Below are 18,284 nucleotides of genomic sequence, written 5' to 3'. Positions count from 1 at the left end.
TATGCTTAATTACACTTGTGATTAGAAAATGAACAAAATTCTTTGTAAAGTACATGTGTATATGAGGACAGGAATTCTGAGAAGACAACAGCTTGAAGACATGGCCCTGACCGTTTAATTTCCCTTTCCGAGTAAGTCCAGGTAGACCAGTGTTCAGAGCTTGGAAAGTGCGTTAAGGCATTCGGTTCTTCAGGAAGGAAAGCAGGCTCAGGACCCATTCTTAGTGGTACCCAGTAAGAAGTGGGATCCCGCTAACAGAAGAAATGGTGTCTCTCCTGAGCCCTAAAACAAAGCCCTTGAAATCCCTGGTGAGGTGAGCCAGCCAACTGAATGAAGCCTGTGGATAACTTTGGAAAGGGCCTGGACTACCCACTTAATGTGTGGTCCACGGACGTTCTGCGTGATCCTGCTGACCCAGAAGGAACTTGATGGACTGCTTTCAGGTCCTCATGCTCTGTACTGCCCCTATTGAAGCTGGTAGTACAGGGACTTTCTTCAACTAGGTTTGTCAATGTAGTCTCTGTTGTTGTGAAGTGCCATCGAGTTGGTTCCAACTCATAATGACCCTGCATAGGTTTTCTTAGGAGCAGCTGATGGGTTTGAACTGCCACCCTTGCTGTTCGCAGTCCAGTGCTCTGCTGGGCCATTAAAGCTGCACTCCTTGTTGGGTCTTGCAGTACTCCCGGTCTGTCACTGCCTGGAGATTCTGACAGACTGAACCATACAGACAATGAACTTGAGAACACTCAACTTGTACAAGCAAAGAAAAATGGAGACTCAGTCGCAGAGAATGTCCAAGATAAAAACTAGAACGTGAGACTCTTACTGGGGTGAAACTAAGGGAAGAAGTAGAAGAGATCTTGAATAGAAACTTCAAGAAATGAATTTAGAGCACAAAAGTAACTCTTGGAACTTAAAAAAAAAAATGATTTCTAAATATGAAAATTCAGTAAACTGAGAAAAAGGAGAATGAGAATGGTCACTGCTGAGAAATGAATTAATGTCCTAGAAAAGCAAAAGAAAGAAATACCTTAGAAACAGTCAGGAAGAGGGGGAAAGGCATACAGAAGGCCTGATATGCAAATAGGAGAAAGAGAGAAAGTAATCAAAGGACATTTACCTAATGTGAAAAAGAGCTTGACTGTATAGATTTGAAGTGATTACCAAATTTACAGCAGGACTCTTGTGGAGAGGTTTGTCCGCGCACATGCCGGATATGTGCTATTGAAAGTCTGAACGTTAAGGACAAAGAAGCTACCAGAACAAGTTATTCTTAAACATAAAAAAGAGTTATACTAATATAAGATTTCTCATCAGCAACAATGAAAGCCAGAAGACTATGAAAAAAAAATGTTTCTATAATATTGTGACCAAGGTATCGTTTATTTTTTAAGACAAGACAATTGTAAAACGTAGCTGGTAGATCCTAATAATTCCCAAAAGGGGAAATAACAGAACTGTGAACTAGCCATCAAAATTATGGAAGGGGAAAAAAAAAAAGGAGTAAGCTTAAAATCAAGTTTGATGAACTGAATTACTCCTAAAAGATTGAAACACTCAGAGTGGCTTGACAAATTCAGCTGTATGCTATTTCCAAGAATATCTCCATTCCAGATAGGAATGATTTGGGCAGCAAATAAAAGAAAACTAACAAACAGTGGCTTAAGCAGGACATGTTTTTCTCACATTAAAAACTGGAGTCATACAGTTGCTGGGATTGGTTAAATGCCTGATGATGCTCTCAAGGATCCATAAATCCCGTCTGACCATCAGCCATTTTGTTCCTGCTGGAGCAGACTTAGCTTAAGGATGCAAGTTTCAGGTATCATGTCCACATGTAAGAGAGAAAGAATTGCACTAGCTGTGTCTTGTCTCCTTTATGGAAAGGAAATGTTTTCACAGAAAACCCCAGTAGACTTCTGCTTACTTCTCATTGGCCAAAACTTTATCACATGACTATCTTCTAGCAGTAAGGGCATCTGGAAAGGAAAAGAATCTAGCCAGATGTATTGCAGCCCTGAACAAAATTGGAGTTCTTCTAGCAAAGACGAAAAGAGGAATCACTATTCAGTAAACTTACTTTTCATATAGGCTTGGTTATGCTTTAGTAACAAGCCCCAACCCTCACAGGCTTAAAACAACAATAAAAACTTCTTTTTCACTCACGCTCCATGTTTATGAGTTGACTGGGGCTTCTGCACCGTGGCACTGTACTATAGAAATGCAATGCAAGCCACATAGGAAATGTAGCATTTTCTAGTAGGCACAGTTTCAAAAAATAAAAAGAAGCAGATGAAATGAATTCAGTAATATGTTTTATTTAACTCAGTATATCCAAAATATTATCATTGCAACACAAAATAGAAAAAAAATTAATGAGCTCACATTCTTCTTATTGTACTAACTCTTCAAAATGTTGTACATATTTTATATATAACCCACTGATTTCAGAAAACCCACTGCCATGGAGTTGATTTCAACTCTTAGCAACCCTGGAGGACAGAGTAGAACTCTGTCCCCATAGGGATTCCAAGATTGTAATCTTTACTAAAGCAGCTGGTGGATTCAAACCACCGACCTTTCAGGCTACAGCTAAGCACTCTTACCAGTGTGCCATCAGGGATCCTTATGACTGTCACAGTAAGTGAGTACTAATTCCTTCTACAAAACCTAACATAAAGTGAAAGAGAAAAGTAGAAAGTAAAGAGATATACAGGCCAAAAATATACAGACATTTTTTAATGTCGGTAAGAAAGTAAGACTAGCAATATTAGTATCAGACAATGCAGAATTCAAGGCCAAAAGCATTTAATAGGGTAAAGAGGAACATTCTACAATGCTAAAAGGCATAATACATGAAGATGTAGAATTGTTAAGTGCCCTCGAGTCGGTTCTGAGTCATAACAACCCTGTATAGGGTTTCCAAGGCTTGGTCCAGCACATAAACCCACAGTGCCACACCAGGACTCCAAGATGCATAATGTTGCTGTTGTTAAGTGTCATTGAATTAGTTCCAACCCAGAGTGATCCTGTATAGGATTTCCAAGGAGTGGTTTGTGAGCTTGAATCACTGACCTTGCAGTTCAAACCAACTTTGCAGTCCAGTGCGTTAACCCACAGCACCACACCAGGAGGACTCTTTAAATATTTATTTAAACGCCAACCTTTAAATACTTACCAACAAGATAATCTAATACACAGGAGAAAGGAGTTTTAATATGACAGCTATAAAATAAACCACAAACAATATAAGACCATCATCGCTTAGTAGGTTCTGACTAATGTAGTTAAGACAAGGAAATGAAATCATTGATATAAGGAAAGATAAAAATCCGAGTTGTATTTGCAGATGATACGATTGTTTACATAAAAAGAGCCAACAGACTACAAAAAAATCGTTAGATTCATGAAAAGAATTTCATATAGCAACTTGTTTATGGAGGAATGTGATATTCTGGATGGGAAGACTTTGGGGATGGAAATAATGAAAGACAAGTGGCCTTAACAGATATTAAGCCTTATTTTGCATTGATGAGTGATCTTCATGTGACACTGTAGACTTAGCACTGAACTGCTAACCACAATGTTGGCAGTTCAAACGCACCACTCCTCCGAAACCCTATACAGGGTCACTATGAGTTGGACCCAATTTGACGGCACTTCACATCAACAACAACTACATTGATGAGGAACTCTGGTGGTACAATGAGCTAAGCATCCAACTGCTTGAAAGGTTAACAGTACAAACCCACTAGCCACTGCATAAGAGAAAGAATTGGCCATCTGCTTCAGTAAAGATTCCAGCCTTGGAAACCTTAATGGGGCGGTTCTACTCTGTCCTGTAAAGCTGCTATAAGTTGGAACTGACACAGTGGCACTGGGTTGGTTTTCGTTTTAGTTTGTTCTACAATGATGTAGACAGGTGTATAGGTGGAATATGCATAATGAGATTCCACCGTAAACTCCATTCCATCCCTTCATTTGCTGCTTGTAAAGAGAGTGTAGTGTGCCCCCTGGGTCTGTAGAAGAGCTGTCATAGTAAGAGTTATTTAGGAAGAACATCCACCAGGAGCCATCAAGGCAAGGGATCGGGTCCCCTCGGGGCAAACCGCCTTATAAGACTAAGACTCAAGGGAAATGCACGAGCAGACATGCGCTCTGATTGGTGACCACTTTGGTCACAGAGAAAGGGAAGTGAGGGGAAAAACAACAATGAATCTGCGAGCTAAGCCCTACCTTGTTCATTAGACTCCTGTGAACCCAGGGGGAGACCTGGTTGGCCAGCAGTGTGGCAAAACCTGGGCCCAGAGTCAGTGACATAGCCACAGAGGACTAGAGTGGAGAGTGAAGTGTCCAGCTGATAAGAAGAGAGGGCATATGTACAAGAACACCCACACTCGCAGATAATACCCACTTGACCTGGCTTCAATGGCTGGATAATCAGAACTCAACTAGAAGAAGAAGAGGAAAAAAAGAGTAATCTGATACAATTTGATGAACTTGACCTACACCTATGGATGCAATAGCTCAAAAGAGGGAACAAATCTTTGCAGTGAAGACCATTTCCACCCCCTCAATACACAGGGTAGATAGGGATGGGCAACTTGGACATTGGCTACCCAAAATGGGGGGGATACAAAGGCAAGAAGTGACTGGCTTACGAGCTTTCAAGTGGGAGCCTAGATCCAGAGGGAGTGGAGGAAGGTAGAATCTCCACTGAGTAGTATTTTATCTGTCTAGGCGGGGCTGATGAAAGGAGATGGGGATAAGACTCTTGTGATACAATAGTGAATAATTGCTGTCAGGACTGACTGTGAGGGTTGGAAATGTAAATATAGACATTTTGTAGCAAAAGGAGGGGAGTGGTTAACTTTGCTGTCCAGGAGCTGAGGTCCCTGGAACCATCAAGGGAGAAGAGCAGAGTGTGGGACCCTACCCTGAGAAGCAGTGACACCAGAGATGGAGGCAGAGACAATGACATGGAGAGATGGAGCGGCTGGGGACTCTAGAAACAAAAGAACATCCAACTAGATGAAATGTGAGCTTTTACTTGGAATTGGGACGGCACAGTGGAATGATACCTAGGGTGCCTGGCTGTTTCCAGAAGGGACTAATGGCCTATAAAGGCAGTTCCTCTGGCCTGTCTTCACCCATCTGGCTGTTAGTGTTCATTCCTGAACTTCCTCTGATTCGTATTTGTCACAATGGCTTTTTAAAAAACGAAGTTAACTCTGAGCTAACTTAGTTAACTCTGAAGCAGACTGATGTGCTATTTGCATATTGCGTGGAGTAGTCCTTCTGTGACACCAGACCCAAGGAAAAGAGCACGTGTCTGAGAGGGACAGCTCATTCCCAGAGGAGAAGTCTGCACTCCTCTGGGTCAGCTTCCTGGCCTGCCTCTGCTGTGGACTCTCAGGTGTTCCTGCCTCTCTGAACTCAGCATGTCAGAGGAAGAGGGAGGCAGTGGACAGAATGAGACTGATGACCTCTACGGTTCCGTTCACGTTGTGCTGGAGAACAGAAGATTCGGGGCATTCCAATTTCAATCTGTGTCTGTATCAGTGGCCTGGGGTAGTGAGCCTTGCTTACCATCATCACAGCCACAACCTGGGCCTGCAGGCCAGCTGCTCCAAATGAAAGTGTCTCCACTGCAGTGACAGAGGGACTTCCAGAGTAAAAGGGTTTGCTGGGCACACACATAGATATACATACATACTGCATAATACACGTAGTACACACATAGGCATAACCCTTAGGGTCATTTTCAAGCTCAGATATCCACCTAGATCAGTACCTTTGCCTGTTACTTGTCGGCACTTTGTATAGGACAGCACCCCTCAACAAAGAATTGCTGTGGGTGTTGTTGTTAAGTGCCATCAAGTTGGTTCCTACTCATAATGACCCTGTATAGGATTTCCAAGGAGCAGCTGATGGGTTTGAACCACTGACCTTACCGGTAGCAAGTCCAGTGCTTATCCTACAGCACCATGCCAGGACTTCAATTTATCCAGCCCAAAATGTCAATAGTACCGAAATGGAGAAACCCAACTCTAGAGTGACCTAATGGATTTGTGTGGGCTTCTGATTAAATTCCTCACCCCGTCCCACCAAGAGTAATGCTCTTGGGTGCAAGTGTTGAGAATAATATGTTCAAGAGCTTCTAAGATTCTTTGTATGTGATTTTGAAAACTGGGATTTTATTTGATAGTTTTGTGTTGGAGAGTAACAGCTAGAAGGGCTGATTTGGAATCCTTAAGGAAAGTCCCAAGGCTCCTGAGAAAGGAAAGAGCCCTCAAGACCATCCCAAGAAAAACCAGTACAAACCAGAGGGATGCCTCGCTAGGGTCTGGAGATCCTGGAGAAGTTGTTCACTGGCCCCTTCACTAGAGAACCCCCTCACCAAGAACACACCTTTTCACAAGTCCTTCAGGGGTGGACCACCTGGAGGTGTGTATCTTCTCATCAGGGACTGTAGTGAGGTAATCTTTGCTCCCATACCACCATCTGAAAAGGAGGGAAAGAAAACACAAAAAAACCACAAAGCTGGGCATTCTCAGTGGAGATACATTTGTTGTTTTATTAACATTTTCCACTAATAGAGTCTTGGTGTAGTGCTGTAGGGTAAACACTAGACTGCTAACCACAAGGTCGGCAGCTGCTACTACGAAACCCTGTACAGGTTGCTTTGAGTTGGAACTGACTCAATGACACTTTACAACAACAGCAGCAAATGAAGGAAAAAGGAGTCCTGGTGGCACTGTGGGTTAAGTGTTGGGCTGTTAACCACAAGGTCAGCGGTTCTAAACCACCAGCTGCTCCAATGGAGTGAAAGGTGAGACTGTCTGTTCCTGTAAAGATTTAACAGCCTCAGAACCCCTAAGGAGCAGAGCAGTCTACTCTATTCTGGGTGTTCTCACTGGCAGTGGTTTTGCTTTGGGGTTTGGTGATGGTAAAATGAAGTGTTCTCATCAGCCAGGTTTGTAATTTTGGCCCTGCCGGGCTGAGGAATGACTGGCGTGTTATGCTCGCTACAAATGCAGGTTCTGTTTCCCTTGAAGGAGAAAGCTGATACTGTACCTGTGACCTGGGAGGAGACTTGTTCCTGGGCTTGTCCTCCCTTCATAACTGGCGTAAACTGGGGGCTCCTTGTAGTCTGGGGGACTTATCTTCCTTTCCCTGCATAATGACTTTGGGCTTGGTCTTTCTGTTTCTCCTTTTTAGTCTTTTGAAGGCTTAGAAGAAGAAGCAAACCAGTGGCTAGAGGGAAGCATGGATTTTATTATTTATAGTTTTTAATTTTTTAATTAAGGATTGAATTCCTCAGAGGAGAAGAGTCACTCTTTAAATAAACACTAATTGCTCAGGAGCCTGAGGAATCCAGCTTGGTTTGTCAAGGAAGGGGGTGTCTGGGAGGAGGCAGGATGGAACCCAGTGCCCTGATGTGCAGCCTCAGGTTCCTTCTGAGGAATCTGTTCATTCAACGCCACCAAGGCAAAGGGGCCAGAAACCAGATGGCTGCTATTGTCCATATGCTCCAGTGCCTTGACATTTCTTTTGAGAATATCAACTACTTACTCTTCAAACCTGACCATTTTTTTTCTTCTTTTCTTTTTCTTTAGGGTGACCAGAGGCAAGTCATTCCCATACCAAGTGTATGTATATTTATCCAATGTTATTTAATTCATAAGAGGTTTTGACTGTGAGGTGTAAAAGATCAATGTTCTTGCTTATATTGAGTTTTCTCATGTGCTGTAGAAGCTCTATTAAAGAGAAGAATGAAGCTACCTCTTAAACTGTGAGCAGAAAGTTCTATAATGAAAGTTTTCCTTTCTCTCTTAGAAGAATCTCCTAATCGTCGTAATAAGCTGAGATAGCGCATTCCGGCCCCTCAGCATCTTTGTCCCAGCTCCATAGGTTGGAAAGAACATACTTTTGCCCAGACATGGCTCTCTGTAGTGGGTTCAGTTCCAGTGGACTTGGCCTCACCAACCCAGGTCCCAGGGGACCAGCTGACTTATTGGGCATTATCAGCAGCTTGTGGTTCTGATCTGAGAGCATTGCAGAGCCCACTCCCAGTTGCAATACTGCCCCTGCTGGACACTCGTTTGGACTACACCACTTCTGTTTTCAGCTTTGAAAGCAAGAGTCAGGGTAGGGGCTGGGGCGGGTGGAGGTGGGGCGCAGTTGCTCTGCACCAATGCCCCACCCCAGCACCAGCCCTGTCTGGCCACCACTGAGTGGTCCCAACTGGTCCTGTGCATCCTCTTCATCTTCCTCTTAGCCCATTCCACCTGAGACCAAGCTGACCTCTTCCTTTGCCAAACATGCTGTTTAAAACCCAACTGAGCTATCCATATCAAGTTAAGGCCTTGCAAACAGCCCTTTGTCCTTAGAGAATGATTTCCTTTTTAAAGGATGTCCATAATTAACATCTGATGTTGTGTTGTAGGATCAGCACAGGACTGCAGACCTCAAAGTCAGCAGTTCAGATCCACCAGCTGCTCCTCCGACACCCTATACAGGGTCGCTATGAGTAGGAGCCAATTTTAGTTTATAAAGATGATCGATTCAGTTCTGCATATCCACCTTTCCTTGTTTTTTTGTTTTTGTTTTTTCAAATGTTGTTTGGAACATCCAAGAGACAGGAGTGTAATTCATTAGGAGGGCTGACTCTGAAGACTTTAGTAATGAGCACCACTTATCAATTGTCCAAAAAGTTTACAGTTCATTCCATTTTTTTCAAAACTTTAACTCTCCATGGATGAGTAAATTCCTAGTCTGACATTCTGAGCATGGGATTTATTGAGAAACTGGCTTTGATCAAAGATATTTTTGAAGTAGTGTAACTTCTACCCAGCTTTTATTGAGCCTTTGAAAGAAATACCCCATGGGGTTAATGCCAGAAGTATTTTATACAAAGTAGTAATATGTTATATTTTTTAACCTTTATACAAAGTAGTTACATGTGATGTTTTCCCTGCTAAGCTGCCTGCATTAAATACAACCCACCCCACTCCAATACCCCTGCAGTTGAGTTAGTTCCAACTCCTTCATGATCCTGTATAGTGTTTCCAAGATTTACCTTTATGGAAGTTGAAAGCTTCATCTTTCTCCCACAACGCAGCTGTTGAATTCAAACTACTAACTTTGTAGTTAACAGCCAACACAAAACCCCAGTACACTACAGGGTTCCTTCTAACACCCCTGATGGTGGTTGGTGGTTATGTGACATGGAGTCGGTTCCGACTCATAGCGACCCTGTATAGGGTTTCCGAGGCTGTAAATCTTTATGGGAACAGAAAGCCTCATCTTTCTCCTGCAGAACAGCTGGTAGTTTCGAACTGCTGACTTTAAGGTTCACAACCCGACAGTACTTTTTCATTTTGTTTTTCCCTCAGAGTTAATTCACAGCCTTCTGTAAAGTGAAATGGCCAGTCAAACCCCTTGTCGGTCAATATGAAAGCTCCTATGAGGAAATGGACCCTTTACCATAGATATACAGAATTCTAGAACAATTCGCCAAGGGAAAACAGACTCTTAGTTCAGTAAACTGCTGACTGTCTCATCCGTGTCAGACAGTGGGTTATGCCTGAGGTGTCTTGCAATACCTTGCAGGAAAACAGCCTAGCTAAAATAACTTGCGTCTTGCATGATGTTGTTGTTGTTGTTGTTGTTGTTAAGTGCCATCGAGTCGGTTCCGACCCACAGCGACCCTGTAACAGGGTTTCCGAGGGTATAAATCTTTACAGGAGTAGAAAGCCTTATCTTTCTCCCGCGGAGCGGCTGGCATGATAATCTCCAGAAAAAGCAGTTTCATTGAAGAACACAGTGGAAGTGCCACTGCCTACTTGGCATGTAGGACCCAAGTCCATCTGGGGTCAGCTCAACCCTGGAACTCAGCCCCGGATCCCCTTTGAGATCTGCACCCACCTTCTAGGCTCCAGGGGTGGGACAGAGTGTTTGTTGCCTTTCTCCACTGTGGAAAGATGACCAGTGATCCTGAGGACTGGGGGTGCTGCACTAAAGACCCAGAAATTCAGACTTGTGCTGAGCCTCAAACCCAGGTCCACAATCTCCTGAAAGCTTTCTCCAGTCCCTGAAGATTAAGGAGACCTCTGAATCTACAAAGGGGGGTTAAGCATTGGACTGTTAACCTCAAGGTCAATGGTTCAAACCCACCAGTTGCTGCACGAGAGAACAATAAGACTGTCTGCTTCCATAAAGATTTACAGTCTCCACAGCCCTACTCTGTCTTTGAGGGGTGCTGTAAGCTGGAATTGACTCCACACTGGTGGGTTTGGTTTTTTATTTTGGTTATGCCTATGAATGCCCAGAAGGTGCCTTGGTAGCGTAGTGGATTACAAGCTGGGCTGCTAACCACAAGGTTAGCAGTTTGAATCTACCAGTCCTCCACAGGAGAAAGATGAGGCTTTCCACTTGCATAAAGATTTACAACCTCAGAAACCCTCCCTGTGGAGACCGATTGTTCTAGCTATGGTTCCCTGTTTCTGCTTCACACTTCACCCCACCTTCTTCACTCACTGTTTAAAGGTGCAATTTTGACTTTTAAATTTTTGTTGTTTGGTGCCACCGAGTTGGTTCCAACACATAGCAACCCTGTGTACAACAGAACAAACGCTGCCCGATCCTGTACCGTCCTCATAATCGTGGCTGTGTTGAGCTCATTGTTGCTGCTACTATGCCAATCTATCCCATTGAGGGTCTTCCTCTTTTTCACTGGTCCTCTACTAAGTATGACGTCCTTCTCCAGGAACTGGTCCCTCCTGATAACATACTCAATTTTTTACTAAACAGTAATTTAAGCTCATGGTTAAAAAAAACTGAAACATTAAAGTAAACAGAAAAATTTCCCCATCTAGTCCCACTGCCTAGAATAAACACTTTTAATACTGTTTCTGTCCTTTCAGAAGTCTTCAAGACACACACAAGGATATTTTACATGAATGAAATTGCATTATATCACCGTCCTGCAAATGGCTCTTTGCTTTTATTAGTATAAGTTGAACATCTTTCCAAATATTAGATACATATAGACCTTCCCTCATTTGTTTCATGGTATTGTAGCTTTTACTTTGTTTCTACTTATGTGCTATGGTGGTTCCATAGGATAAGCACTGGACTGCAAATCACAAAGTCCATGGTCCAAGTCCACCAGCCGCTCCGTAGGAGAAAGATTAAGCTTTCTGTTCCTGCGAAGATTTAAAGCCTCAGAAACCCTATACAGGGTCCCTATGAGTCTGAATTGACGTGACAGCACTTAACAACAACAACAATGTACTATTCTAAATACTTGTTACAAATATCCTGGCACATGTGTGTTTATGGATTTATATGATACTATTTGTGAGGCTTTTTGCTCCTGTAAAAGATTTTCAAAGCCTGGAAACCTTCTACAGGGTCATTATAAGTCAAAACTGACTCCGAAGCACTTAAACAAATCTGTGTGATCTGTTACTAATTATGGAATTTTATACTTAAAGGATCTATTTTGCCATTTTGATAGATTAAAGCTAAATTGCCCTTTTAAAACCTATGCTAATTGACATTCCTCCAAAAAGTATATGCAATGAGTGCTTCTTTAATCTTTGCTAATCTGAAAGAAATGAATGGTTATCTATTTGCTTTGATTTGCATTTCTTTGTTTCTGAGTGAATATGAGCAGCTTTTCAAAACTTAATTGCCTGTATGTCTTTTCTTCTGTGTTGTTTGTCTTTTTACAATTTCAAGGAAATGATCACTTTTTCCCAAATTTATGATGTATCCTTTTACTTTGTTTATAATCTTCTTGGCCACAAATATGTTTTAATTTTATGATACGCAACTGTGTTATTGTTAAGGCCCCTGGATTGTACGTCATGATCAGAAAGGTCTCTTGATCTCTATGAGTCAGCATCAACTCAGTGGCAATGGTGTGAGTTGGTTGTTTACTCTATGTCTATGAACCACATTTTCTTCTAGGAGTTGAGTCATTTTATTAAAACCCAAACCCATTGACCACTGAGTTGATTCCAACTCTTAGTGACCTTATAGAACAGATCAGAACTGTCCCATAGGGTTTCCAAGGCTGCAGTCTCTCATGAGCGCAGACTGCCACATCTCTCTCATGTGGAAAGTCTGGTGGGTTCAAACCGCCATCTTTGAGTTAGCAGCGGAATGCTTTAATCATTGCACCACCTCGGCTCCTTCATAGTTTCGATATTACATTTAAATCTTGGATCCGTCAGAAATTTATTTTGGTGTAAGTCATGAAATAGCAATCTAATTTTATTTTTCCCAATGATTACTCAATTATCTGAGCACTATTCATTTCTTCCACATACTTTCTGCATGTGGCATCTTTATTTGGACTTGATCTTAAGTGTTCCATCTTAAGTGTGACATCTGCCTCCTCACTGTGCACTGGAGATTTGGACCCTCCACACATCTTACTAGGAAGCTTCATGAGCTATTTGATAAAGTCAGGTATTAAAGGGGAAGGGATAGAAGGTTTCGAAACCACAGACGTTTCGGTGGTCGTGGCTTGAGGTGAACCCTTGAAAACTTGTGGCCCCAGTAAGGAATGCTGTTGGGACCATGACCCACGTCTTACCGCTTCACACTCTTGTTTGAATCATGTACCACACGGGTGCTCACAACCACAAGGTGTATTGGCAGGGCAGCACAGCCCTAAAGATGCTAAAGGGCAGAGAACTTTGTTTTCTAACGATCCGTTTCTGTGCTGTTTGCCTAGGACTTTAATAAGCATTGGTACCCTTTTTCCACCAAAACCTTACAAAGAAAGTACAAACAGAACAATTGTGCTGATTAAATCCAGTCTGGAGTTTTCTCCTTCTGCAGATCTCTCTGAAAGCTCAGCCCTGAACTTTTGAAGTGCAGAGGACACCCTGTGCAGACCCTAAGTCTGAGCCATCTTAAGTAGAAAAACAACAATCCTGGTGTGGTGCTGTAGGATAAGCGCTGGACTGCTCACTGCAGGGTCGGTGGTTCAAACCCACCAACTACTCCTCAGAAACTCTAGACAGGGTTACTATGTGTCAGAACCAAATCAATGGACTTAACAACACCACCAGTATACTAGAAAGAGATACTATAACATTTGTGAGGCTGTGTGGATGCGGGTACTCTCCAGGAAATAACCCTGCTGCTATCATTAGGTGCCTTCAAGTCTATTCCAACTCCTAGGAACCCCAGATGACTGATTTGGTGGTTCAAACCGACCAGCCTCTCCTCAGAAACCCTATACAGGGTCGCTGTGGGTCAGAAACGACTTGACGGCACTTAACAACAACAACATAGGGTTTCCTAGACTGGGATCTTTATGGGAGCTGATCTTTCTCCCTTGGAGCTATAGGGTGCACTTGAACTGCCAACTTTCAGTTTGCAGTGGAGTGTTTAACATTTGTAATAACAGGACTCCTGGGAAATAATCTTAATATCAATAGGTTATTCTTCCTAGACTCCAGTTCAGGAAATTTCTGATTTGCTTCCGGGAAGAGGGCTGGAATAAACACCCTTTCTACACTGTAGGTGGCAAGCCATGGTCCCACTCCCCACCCCATCTTGTGTTTCTCTTGCTCTTCAGTCTCACGATGATGGCCTGAGACAAAAATTTGCTTCAGGACATTTCTTAGTCAATGATTACCCTCGAATTCCCTGAACAGATCAATTGAAACAACAAAGTACCATTGCAGTTGTCTACAGTGTCCTTGCATGTTCCAAGGACAAAGCTGTCCAGAAGAATTATTACAGCTAGACTGAAGAATTTGTAGTCATCTAAGGCCAGGCTTGCTGAGAAGTGGTGTGCATTTAGGAATGGATTCTTGAGCCCTCTGAGCTCACTGCCACCACCCCAGCCTGCTCTAGTTCTCTGCAGCACAAATGCTAAATCAGTAGCTTATTTAATGAGTTTCAGCCTTCTCACTCTTTTCCATCAGAACAGTACCAAACCAAAAAACAAACAGGGACCCTGTGTAGGGTTTGCGAGGCTTTAGTTCTTTACAGAAGCAGAAAGCCTCCTCTGTCTCCCACAGAGCTGCTGGTGAGTTCAAACTGCTTAGCTTATGGTTTGCAGTCCAGTGCGTACCCCATTATGCCATCAGAGCTCCTTCGGATTAGTACAATAAGGCTTTCTTTTTTTTTTTTTTTTTTTCAGGAGGGGGAGACTTTTTACTGTAAATTAAGTGAAGGTTTACAGAGCAGATTATCAATTTTACATTCAACAATCTTATACTTTCTTTCATCTCAATTATTGCAATCCCCTCCCTGCATCAGCAGTGATCCCGCTTCCTCCCTCTGCTTCCTTTTTCCAGGCCACCCTCCCTCCCATCCCGTCTCAACTTGTTCTTTGGGAAATGTTGCCCTTTGGATTTTGAATGATTGACCATTCCATAGTGAGCATATTTTAGCAGTGTTTTTGTTACCTATATATACCTATCTGCTGCTTGGCTGAAAATTGAGCCAGGAGGGTTGAAGGATGGTTGAGGGCCACAGTCGCAGCTTCCTCTAGTTTCTTTATGACCAGTAAGCCAGGTCTTTTTTTTAATATAATTTTAAGTTTTGTGTCACGTTTTCTGCCGCTCTATCTGCGACCTTCTGTTATCCCTTTCAGAACAGTTGGTAATGGTAGCTGGGTGGTGTTGTTGTTAAGTGCTGTCGAGTCGATTCCAACCCATAGCAACCCTGTATAGGGTTTCCAAGGAGCAGCTGGTGAACTTGAACCACTGACCTTGCAGTTCAAGCGACTTTGCAGTCTGATGCATGAGCCCACAGCACCATACCAATACCATGTAGTTTTTCTGGCTTCAGAGTCCTGTTCCTTTGGTCCACTGGACTAATTGATCGCAAGCAACTTCAGTTTTCATCACTCTTCTTTCTTCTGGGCATGGAGAGACCAAAAACTGCACCTTATATGGCTACTCATGAGCCTTTTAAAAAAACTTCTTATTGTGAATTGAATGAAGGTTTACAGACAAGATCATCAGTTGTACATTCAACCAATCATACACTTTGTTTCATCTCAATGACGACAATCCCCTCCGTGAAGCAACAACTATCCCACTTCCTCCCTGTGCTTCCTGTTTCTGTTCCACCCACACTGTTCCATCCCTTCTCAACTTTGTCCTTAGGTAAATGTTGCCTTTTTGATTTTGAATGATTGATCATTCCGTGGTGAATATACCTACAATAAAGTGCTTTTTAACTTACAATTAACTCAGAGAATGCTTGTAAAGCATGGATTAAAAATGCTAAGAAACTCATTATTATTTCTCAGATTTATAAAATACCTGAGTCACCTTTGGCACACCTTTGATGTTTTCAGATATGTTATGCAGTCCAGACTAGCAGTTGTTGTTAGTTTTGCTGTTAAATGCGATCAAGTCAGTTCTGATCTATAACGACCCTGTATAGGATTTTCTGAGGAGCAGCTGATGGCTTTGAACTACCAACCTTGTGGTTCGCAGTCCAGTGCTGATCCTACAGCGCCACACCATGAGTTCAGGCTAGCAATTACATGAAGTTAAAAATGTTGTTTTAGTGGTGTGTAAGCATACAGGGAAAGGATGGGGCAGATACACAACAGACTGAAAGGGAGGGGAGGCATCTGGGGAAAGGAATGAGGGACACTGAAAAAAAGAAGAGCTGTCTTTTACTCCTACATGCCCATATTCTTGACAAAGAATATGTTTTTATTACATAATTGTGCAGTAAAAAATTAAAAACATTTTATTCTGGTTGCAAACATTTTTTTCTGCTTGGCTCAACACAGAAATAGTTCAAATCCTCTCTGATCACACCCTGCCTTTTTAAAACATTTTTGATACAGAATGTCTCCTTGTGAGTTTATGCTAATGTTTGGGGTTTTATAATCTGACAGCTCATTGATTTTATAAGAAAGGACTGAGTCCTTTTTAGGACCTCCTACATAAGAAACAGAGTCCTGTTGATGTGCCGGTTAAAGCGCTCTCAAATTCTCATTGGCATTAAGTGGATTCGATTCATAGTGATCCTGTATAGGATTTCTGAGGCTGTAAATCTTTATGGGAGCTGAAAGCCTCATCTTTCATCCGTGGAGCAGCTGGTGAGTTTATCTTACACCTAGGCTCCTGGTTAGAGCACTGGGCAGGGCAAACCCACTGGAGAAAGATGTGGCGGCCTGCTTCCATGACAATGTGCAGTCTCAGAAACCCTACAGGCAGCCCTCCTCTGTCCTGTGGGATATCTTTTGAGTCCGAATGGATTAGAAGTCAGTGGGTTTGGGTTTCTCTTGTTATATAAGAAACCTCCTTTCCCAGTGCCACAAGGTCACGTAAAATTTCGTGGGAGTTTTAATTCGATCTAAGGGAGTTGGAGGGCTTTAAAGGCTTGTTCTTCTGAGTGATGTCAGGCAGGTTGAGACATCCACAACTGCTAAAGAGAGTCCCTTTCAAGTTAAAACTGCTGGTCCACCCACTGTTCCAACCCTTCTCAACTTTGTCCTTAGGTAAATGTTGCCTTTTTGATTTTGAATGATTGATCATTCTTTGGCGAATATACCTACAGTAAAGTTTTTTTTAACTTACAATTAACTCAGAGAATGCTTGTAAAGTGTGGGTTAAAAATGCTAAGGAAGTCATTTTTATTTCACAGGTAGCTGCTACTCAGTCTCTCAGTCCTGCATGCCCCCTCTAGGGCAGGGTGATCATTGGACTTGCAAATTTACTTAGCCTGAAACCAGCTAAAGTCCAAAATTAGCTTTAGACCATGGCTAATGGTTAATTTCAACAAACAGACACACACATACACACAAAAGAAATGCCCAATCAAAAAGACTGTCTCGATTTCATTCTTTCTTATTTTATTTGATAAATGAAATTGTGCATTCCTTGATGGCTAGGGAAAAGTACTTTCGTGTGTTGAACTTTGCATCAAATACTGAACAGAAAATTTAGTTCGTTAACATTGGACATTGAAAATGATGCAAAAGTAAATGAAAATAAGTCATTTCTGGAATGAGACAAGGCCCAAAGAAATAAATACTCTAAATCAAGAGTCATGTTGGCTGAAGATAATCTAGCATTTTATTAGCTTTTTGATGGGCTCTTTATCACAAGATTAGAGTCAGCTACTACAAAAGCATATAAATGGATTTTCTGGATAGCATATGGGGATATGAATTAAAGTAATGACAAAAAAATCCAAGGAGTAAAAAAAAAAATGCCAGATATGTTTAGTATGATACCTCACTTAGGCAGAAGGACGGGAACGTGGTGACTCCAGTAGTTAAGCCTTGTCTGCAAATTAGTTTGGTGGTTTGAACCCACTACCTGCTTTATGGGAGAAAGGTAAGGCAGTAACTCATAAAGAATTACGGCCTTGAAAACCCTATGGAGCAGTTCTACTGTACCCTGTAAGGTTGCTATGAGTCAGAATCAACTTTACAGCACTGAGTTTGATTTGGTTTTGGACTACAAAGCAGGGCCCTGTACATGCGCCCGTTTTATTTCTCTTTCCTGCTATGGGGCTGCAGGAGAAAGATGAGGCTTTCCGCTGCCACAAAGATTTACAGCCTTGGAAACCCTACACAGGGTCACTATGAGTTGGAAGTGAACAACAGCTATCGGGGCTGGATTACCTTTTGCTGGTGGATCTCTAGTTTCTCTTCAATTTTTAGAAAAAACTTTACAGCCTCCAAAACCCTATACAGTGTTGCTATGAGTCTGAACTGACTTGACGGCACTTAACAATAAGAAGTAGCTACAGGAGCTCTGGTAGCGTAGTGGTTACGAATCGGGTTGCGAACCTTAAGGTCAGTAGTTCGAAACTACCAGCTGCTCCGCGGGAGAAAGATGAGGCTTTCTACTCCCGTAAGGATTTACACCCTCGGAAACCCTGTACAGGGTCGCTATGGGTCGGCTCCGACTCGAAGGCACTTAACAACAACAACAACATAAAAACAAAACAGAACTCTGGTTCCAACATAACTCTCAAATGCACTTACGTGCCACAGTGAAAATTCAGGTAGCCTATGACACTAGAAAACGAGCCAGCACTAATAAAGGTAGCTATGACGTTGAAACATTCATGCTTTTATAGTCTATCTTAGAAATGTCAATAAACTAAAAACCAAACCTACTGCTATGAAGTTGATTCCAACTCATAGGAACTTTATATGACAGAGGAGAACTGCTCCATAGGGTTTCCGAGACTGTAAATCTCCTTCGGTGCAGACTGCCTCATCTTTCTCCTGTGGAGCAACTGGTGGGTTCAAACCACTGACCTTGCGG

The 18,284-nt window shown here is 42.4% G+C and overlaps 1 protein-coding gene across 2 annotated transcripts in view; it reads left to right on the top strand.

The window, feature by feature from the left end:
• Positions 1–18,284, top strand: part of CTDSPL (CTD (carboxy-terminal domain, RNA polymerase II, polypeptide A) small phosphatase-like) — a 137,956-nt gene that overhangs the window by 102,134 nt on the left and 17,538 nt on the right. The window contains exon 3 of one of the 2 annotated variants that reach the window (XM_006869156.1): positions 7,620–7,652. The exons of the other annotated variant lie outside the window; for it this stretch is intronic. Coding sequence (XP_006869218.1) covers positions 7,620–7,652 — 33 coding nt within the window. The remainder of the gene's footprint in view (positions 1–7,619; positions 7,653–18,284) is intronic. 2 annotated transcript variants of the gene reach the window in all.

Source organism: Chrysochloris asiatica, unplaced genomic scaffold, assembly GCF_000296735.1.
Source record: "Chrysochloris asiatica unplaced genomic scaffold, ChrAsi1.0 scaffold00127, whole genome shotgun sequence".
Classification (NCBI taxonomy): Eukaryota; Metazoa; Chordata; class Mammalia; order Afrosoricida; family Chrysochloridae; genus Chrysochloris; species Chrysochloris asiatica.
Note: the sequence above shows the minus strand (reverse complement) of the source record. Positions and strands in the feature narration are given on the sequence as shown.